The 8052-nt window shown below is 52.3% G+C and overlaps 1 protein-coding gene across 1 annotated transcript; it reads right to left on the bottom strand.

Annotated features, from left to right (window-relative positions):
* Positions 1-20: 20 nt before the first annotated feature.
* On the bottom strand, positions 21-7216 carry MMP9 (matrix metallopeptidase 9; the record flags this gene model as incomplete). Its single annotated transcript, XM_080925163.1, has 13 exons — positions 21-133; positions 1950-2053; positions 2157-2307; positions 2559-2698; positions 2811-3108; positions 4212-4367; positions 4487-4663; positions 5026-5199; positions 5384-5557; positions 5675-5803; positions 6057-6205; positions 6387-6619; positions 7076-7216. The coding sequence occupies 13 exons, from the start codon at positions 7214-7216 to the stop codon at positions 21-23; spliced, it is 2139 nt and encodes a 712-aa protein (XP_080781289.1).
* Between the last annotated feature and the right edge of the window lie 836 nt (positions 7217-8052).

An 8052-nucleotide genomic window follows, 5' to 3' on the forward strand; every position in this document is an offset into this window, starting at 1 on the left:
AGCAAAAGAGGAGCCCTAGTTCAGGGGCACTGCAGGAGGTCATAGGTCACGTAGCCCACGTGGTCCACCTGGTTCCCCTCATTGTAGAAACTCACACGCCAGAAGTATTTGTCGTGGCAGAAATAGGCGTTGTCTATGGGAAACAAGAAGACACAAGAAAGCTGAATCCTATACTTCCTTACCATAGACAAAAGGAACAAAATTTTTAAGAGCACCCTGTGGTGGTTTTGAATGAAAATGAATCCTATAGGCTCATAGGGAATGGCACTTTGGAGGTGGGAGGGGGGTGTGGCCTTATTGGAGGACCTGTGTCACTGGGGGTGGGCTTTGAGGTTTCAGATGCTTGAGCCAGGCCCAGTGTGTGTCTCTCTGCCTGCTGCTGATGTAGAACTCTCAGCTACCTCTCCAGCACCATGTCTGCCTGTATGCCGCCATGTTTCCCACCATGAAAATAACAGACTGAGCCTCTGAATTGTAAGCCAGCCCCAATTAAATCTTCTCCCTTAAACATTAACTCTTAAGTTTGCCATGGTCACCGTGTCTCTTCACAGCAATTGAGCCATAACTAAGACACACACCTCCTGGCTTTTCTATGTCTTTCTGCGCTTTTTACATGACACCTCCATCTCTTCTACCTGCCCGTGAGATGCTGGAGGGCACAGACCTTGACACCCAAAGAACTGGCCAACCTGACACAAAGTAGGTGTTCCACATACAGTAGGTTGTGAGTTAATAGGAAGATTCACGAATGGTTACTATTTTAAAGCTCAATTTATCCAACTACATCCAATGGACAAACTCATCCATTCATTCAACAAATATTTACTGAGCACCAACTATGTACTGAGTACTGTGAGAGGCCTGAGGAAATACAGTAAAACTATATATATATATATATATATATATATATATATATATATATATATATATACAGAGACATAATCTTAAGATGTAGGAAGAAATAAAAAGAAGTAAATTAAAAATGAGGTTCAGGGAGGGCCCTGAAATCTGAAGCATGAGAGAGAGGCAGCCTGTTGACAGTTCAGGTGGGAAGCCTTCCAAACAGAGAAAAACTGACCTGAAGGCCTTAAGCTATGGAGGACCTCGATCTATTCAAAGAGCAGCCTTTCTAGGTGGAGTAGAGAGAATGTCAAGAGCATGGGGAGGAGATAAGAACTTTGACATATTGCGCTGGAGAGATGGCTCAATGGTTAAGAGCACTGGCTGCTCTACCAGAGGCCCTGAGTTCAAATCCCAGCAACCACGTGGTGGCTCACAACCATCTGTAATGAGATCTGATGTCTGTTCTGGTGTCTGAAGACAGTGACAGTGTGCTCATATACATAAAATAAATAAATAAATCTTCTAGAAAAGAACTTGGACATACAGATCGGGCCACGGGAGGTTCTTCTATCTTAGTATTGTTTGGGATCACTGTCGGAACCATTGCTCTCCACTATTAGTCCCTACTCACTCTTGAAGATTATATTAAAGGCTATTGGATAATTAGTATGACTGAAGAGAAAGGTATAAAGGAGATGGCTGAAAAATAATAGATCTGGGAGGTTTGAGCCTTAGAGTCGGCCTAACAGAACTCCAGATAATGTCTCTGTTTTACAGATGTGGAAATGGAGGCCCCAAGAGAGAGGCACCAATGGCAGCCCTGCACACTATAGGCCCTCGGCTAATAATCCAGGAATGAGCCTTCTGGAGAGCTGTGTTCTCTGCTGGAGTTCCCGAAAGAGAAAGATATGCAAGCAATCCGGGACTTAGATCAGGCTGTGTGAACTTGGGGTGTTCTCTACAGGGCTCTTATCTGGAACATGTTCTTCAATCTCCAAGGGCTTGCTCTCTCCTGCTAAGAAACTGGACAGTTGCTAAAGGAGGGAGTCCAGTGTGGGAGGATTCTCATGAAGGGACCCTCCCCAGCCAGCATCAGCAGTCCTCACCTTGGTACTGAAAGATGTCATGTGAGTTCCAGGGCACACCAGCGAACTCGTTATCCAAGCGAGTGACGCTCTGGGGATCTACCTTCTGAGACTTCAAGTCGAATCTGCAGGAAGATGGACTAGTGATGAGCCCCTCCCGCTCCCCACCCCAGGGCTGCGGGCGGGTGGCGCTAGGGCTCCCTCTACTGGTGGCCGCAGTGCTCTTACCTCCAGACACGCTCCCTGCTGAACAGCAGAGCCTTCCCGCCACGACGCGGGAGAAGCCCGGTGACATGGGTAACCTCTGAACCTAGACCCAACTTATCCAGACTCCTGGGGCCCAGCACCGACGAGCCTGTGTACACCCACACTTGGCGGCCTGCGGAAGAGAAGGGTCACATTGGTCAGTGGACACAAAGGTGGGGCGCAGTCTTTCCCGAAGGTCTGGAGGGAGAAGCCAGAGAGGCCTAGTATCAGAGCTAATCCAGGGACATTGAGATTCAACTCGCCCGCCCCCCAATGTCAAATCGCATCAGGCGGGCGTTGGCGAACTTTTGAAGTAGCATTTTCACGGGTTACGCCAGGTGTCTGTACTCGAGGAATAGATAAGCTAGAGAGGCTCAAACTAACCAGAGAAGAAGAAAATCTTCTTGGACTGCGGATCCTCAAAGGCTGAGTCCAGCTTTGCAGGCAGAGCTGACCACGTGCGGGCAATAAGATAAGGGCCCTGCAATGGGCTTCCTCTGTGATTCGGGAACTTCCAGTACCGACTGAGAAGGAAGGAAATATCAGGGCCCTGAATCTTGGCCCGAGAAAGTTGATGAAAGACACAAGCAGGCTCTTCTCCAAGCCCCATCTGACCCACACACCCCTCCTGCTCACCCGTCCTTGAAGAAATACAGAGCGCCCTGAATCTCAGCGATAGCATCAAAGGTATCCACATTGCACGGATTGTCTGCTGGACTCAGAGACTCTGTAGATGCCTCGGAAGAGCCAACAGTAGGGGGATCGGTGGGGCCAGGTGAGGGGGCGCCTGTAGGGCCAACAGTGGGGCCCACTGTGGGATAGGCCATGGGAGGTAGAGTGGGACACATGGTAGGAGGAGCTGTCGGCTGTGGTTCCGCTGTGGTGGTGGCTGGAGGCTTTGGGTCAGGCTTAGGGCCGGGCTTAGGGCCAGGACCTAAAAACAAGACACTAGGTAAAACACACTAGTCAGCATTCTTCTGTAGCCCCAACCTACTACCAAGCCCAGCAACGATGCCTTCAGTCTTCCCTTGAAGCTAGCTAGAAGCTACAAACAAGCCTCTTCTCATACACCAAGCCTAAGTATCCAGAACTGAGCTCTGTGAAGATATGGGCTAGGTTCTCAGAACAGAACAGGCAGAATCTGCCCCCCTTCCCCAAGTCAGACAGGGAGAGAATCTTTTGGGTAACCACCGTTTCAAACAGTGCTGCAAGCTGCCTCTGCTTCCTAAGTGCAGCCATGCCATGCTTGGCCTGCTATGCCTTTAAAAGCTCCCGGGGGGGGGGGGGGGGGCTGAAGACATGGCTCAATGGTCAAGACCACTTGGCTGCTCTTCCAGAGAACCTGAATTCATTTCTCAACACCCACATGGCAGCTCTCATTTGCTTCTCCAATTCTAAGTGATCTATCGCCCTCTTCTGACCTCTTCTGGCATTGCACATACATGGTACACATACATTCAGGCAAAACACCCAAACAAATACAAATCAATTGGGAGTTCTTTTGGGTCAGAGCTTTAAGTAGCCCAGGCCAGCCTCAAACTCATGGTAACCCTTTTGTCTCAACCCCCTGAGTGCTGGGATCACAGGCTTGCAATGCTACCCAGCAAGTGTCCCCATTTTTTTTTAAGGTTAATGATGATCAAAAACAAAACAATCAAATATCACTTAATAAAGTCAGGTATCATTCTACTTCATTTAGCCCTATCAAATCCGTATGAGAACCATTCTATTATGACCCGCCACTTTATATAGGAGGGAACCAACATACCTAAGCTCATCTATGAGGTGACGTGGTTGACCCTTCTTACTGAGGATCGAACCCAGGACATGCCTGCTTTACAGCACTCAGCATGTACTCTAAACACTAAGCTGCACAGCCAGCCCTGGACTGGCTTTCGAACCCTGGCCTAGAATGCCATCTCCAAGTGGTTATTGGGCACTCACTCAGACCCTGACCCAGATAGATTTCTCCATTTCTCCCCGACCCTCTTTCTACATCCTCTCCTCTGCTCCTCCATCTCTGCCCCCCAGTCTCACCGTACAGATACTGGATGCCCTTTATGTCATCTTCATGCAGAGGGGAGCCCTCGAGGTAGCGATACATTGGATACATGAGCGCTTCCGGCACTTTAGAATGATCTAAGCCCAGCGCGTGGCCGAACTCGTGCGCTGCCACCAGAAACAGGCTGTACCCTGGAAGATAGAAAGAGCCTGAAATGTAAACATCAGCCCAAGGCCCCAGCCCTGGCTGCTCCACCACGACTGCCAGGAGAATTCAGACCCCACTCCAGGAGCCTCAGAACCCCGCCCACCTTGGTCTGGACAGAAACCCCACTTCTTGTCAGTGTCGAAGTTCGATGTGGTCGCGCACCAGAGGCGCCCATCACGGCGGCCCTCGCTGGTACAGGTAGAATACTTCTTGCCCAGGAAGACGAAAGGGAAGACGCACATCTCTCCTGCCGAGTTGCCCCCAATTACGGTCACGTCGGCTGAAGAGAACAAGAATCTTGGTGAGTGGATCTAATATGGTGCCAGGAGTGGGCCAAACTAAGCTGGGCCAGAGAATCTCGATGCGATGGCCTATTTTTGAAGCCTAGGGGGCGCTGTAGAGCGCTGCTGAAGCCAGGAAATATTAATGAGCAGAGCCTAGGATAGGAGACCAAGGCTTAAAGGTAAACAAAAAAGGCTGCCCAATCGGGAGTCAAGGAAAGGAGGCGTGGAGGCAGACGGTGGATGGTAAATAGAGAAAGGAAATGAATGAATGGAAAAGCCACCTTTGGAGATCCGTGCTGGAGGGCAGAGCCAGGCTGACCCTGTTAGCGGGGGGGGGGGGGGGGGGGGGCAGAGGTACCTCGGGTAGGACAGAAGCCGTACAGCTTATCCTGGTCATAGTTGGCTGTGGTGGCGCACCAGCGGTAACCATCCGAGCGACCTTGAGTGGTGCAGGCCGAGTAGGAGCGGCCCTCAAAGATGAATGGAAACACACAGGGTTTGCCGTCTCCGTTGCCGTGCTCAGTGTAGAGATCTGAGGAGACCCAGGTAGTATTACCTCCAAGCCTGGCCCCAGCACGCTTCTCATTTACAGAGGAGACTGGACCCAGAGGGAGGGAGAGTAGCCTGGCCACACCACTAAATGGCAAAGAGGAAACGAAGATGCTGGAGCCTTAAAGGTGGCGGCCGGCTCCCCCAACCCCCCAGCGCAGACTCACTCTCACTGGGGCAGAAACCAAATTTTCGGTCTGTGTCGTAGTCGGCTGTCGTGCTGCACCAAGGCTTGCCGTCGTTGCGGCCATCCGTGGTGCAGGCCAAATAGGAGCGTCCCTCGAAGGTGAAGGGAAAGTGACACGGGGCACCATTTGCGTTTCCAAAGTAAGTGGGGACCACTGTAGAAAAGAGGCTAGCGTCAGGACGGCTGGCCACGGGTCGGTGTAAGAGGAGGGAGTTAGGACAGGGTTCTGGGTGAGGGTGGGGGGCGGATACTTGAAAGCTCAGGATCTTACCGACGCCTTTGCCCAGCGACCACAACTCTTCGTCGTCGAAGTGGGCATCTCCCTGAATGCCGGAGCCAGGGGGAAAGGCGTGTGCCAGAAGACCGTCCTTGCCGTCGAAGGGATACCCGTCTCCGTGCTCTGCAGAAGGAAATCGGTCAACAACACTTTGCTCTCTTCTAGGGCAAGAGACTGAAGGCGACTGCGTCTCCCCCAGGCCTTGAGAGGAGGTGGCTGCGGCTCCAACCTCGCTGGAGCGGGGGAGGGGGAGTGTCATTTATGGGAGCGGCGACTAGGAATTGTGGAGCCGGCTTAAGAGCGCACGGATCTGCTGCCCCTTCTATTCTGTCCGTGGTCGTCCCTCCCATGACCTGCCCGGCCCGGGAGTTCTCACCCGCGACACCAAACTGGATGACAATGTCTGCCTCGAGCCCATACACGCGGGTGAAGGTGAGCGGCGTCACCTCACTCCACACCGCGAAGGCGCGCGCAAAGGAGTCATCGATCACGTCTCGCGGCAAGTCTTCAGAGTAGTTTTGGATCCTGGAGGTGAAAAAATGGCGTCGGTGAAAGACGGGGCACGCAGGGATCACGACTGGGAGGGGGCGGGGCAGCAGTACTCGGCTCTCCCCCTCTCCGCCTCTCCGAAGTTGCCAAAAGGAGGTGCAAATTGGCCTCCGAGTCCCACCCAGGCACCTGCTTCTTCTATAGCCCAGCATCTCACCAGTATGTGATGTTATGATGGTGCCACTTGAGGTCGTTTTGGAAGGTTTGGAAATTGCCCACATCTGGGACACCACAGCGTGGTCTACGAATGGCCTTTAGTGTCTGACTGTCCAGCTCACCAGTCTGGGGCAGGGACAGCTGCTTCTGAAGCATCAGCAGAGCGGGCCGCAGGGACTGCTTCCCTCCCATCATCTGGGCTGCCCGAGTGTAACCATAGCGGTACAGATAATCCTGTGGATAGAGGAAGGGGCAAAGACATGGCAGCGTTCTGGCACTTTCCCTTCTGGACCGCTGGACCACATGCTTAGGGACTCTAAGCCCAGGATACCAGAACTTACTGCACAGCTAGAATTCCCCTATCCTGAGGATAGCATCGCTTCTTCCCACATCAAATGATATAAGCCATGCCTACCTACCCCACAGACCCCTAGGGTTTAACTGTTCACTGTCAACCTGCGCCTATGTCACAAGCCCTCGAAGCCTTCCCTGTTCTATCTCTGCAGGAAACCCGAATCTGCTCCGAGCCTCCAGACTACTTGCCCCTACTGCCTAACCCTGGCACCTCTATTTCTCCAGACATGCCCATTGCTCCCAAATCCAGAAAGCATATTTGAGGCCCCCTTCCTCGGGAAAGTGGACATCTTCCCGGCCAGCCCTTCCCAACTTTCCATTGAACCATCTCTCTACCTCGGCCAGCTGTGTGTCCGTGAGGTTGGAGGTTTTCAGGTCTCTGGGGAAGACCACATAAGTCGGCTGGCGCTGGTGAGGTGCTGCGGAGCTGCAGCTGAGAGCCAGGAGGGCCAGGAGCAGGGGCTTCCAGGGGTTCATGGTGAGGACAGCAGCTTCTGGGTAAAGCTGCCCTTGCAGAGATTTTAAAGAGGCCCTAAAACTGAATCAGTGTCCCCGCCCCTCCCCTCCAGGCGTATGCTGACTCAGGATGTGAGTGGGGTGTGTGTGTGTGTGTGTGTGTGTGTGTGTGTGTTGGGCAGCCCAAAGAAAGTGCTTACACTACCCACTCTTTTATGCTCTGCCCACAGTCCCCATTGCCAAGTCAGGCAGGACCCCAGACCCACAGGAAACCACAGCACTCAGGGAAGCGGTTGAGTTTTTGCAAACTGAGGAATTTGTGGGAAAAGGAAGAAGGATATGCATAATGGAGCATTCACCTAGCCCTAGGTCTGAAGGCCCTGCGTAGTCAGCCTGGTAAAGGACTGGAAGACCTAAGGCTTGGGACCACTCTTCCTTAGGCTTCTGAGACACCCCTCCTCCTGGCCAGAGAGCAGCCGGGAGCCCCTCCCTATGCTGTAGGTTCTATCCTCTCATTTCCACCTCCTGAGAGTGTCTTTGACTCAGCTTCCTCTCTGGGAGCAGGCTCTTTGAGGCAGGATTTGGGGAATTCCACAGGGCAACCCCCTAGTACCAGCAGGTTGACTCCTTGGGGAAGGAAAGATGAGCCTCGGGGACATGTGGAAGCAAGCAGAAGCCTCATCCTTCCCAGGCTGGTTAGCATCCTTCCTCTTCTGTTTAAAGAACAAAAAACAAACCCTCAAGCCTTTGTCTCTATATTGATTTGAGGATAAAATGAGACTCAGGAAAGATAGACGATGCTTTCAGCCAGTGTCCACGAGACCTCAGTTGATGTCAGGTTTGTGACTGGAAATTAG

The sequence above is a fragment of the Micromys minutus genome (genome assembly GCF_963924665.1).
Source record: "Micromys minutus genome assembly, chromosome: 11".
Taxonomy (NCBI): Eukaryota; Metazoa; Chordata; class Mammalia; order Rodentia; family Muridae; genus Micromys; species Micromys minutus.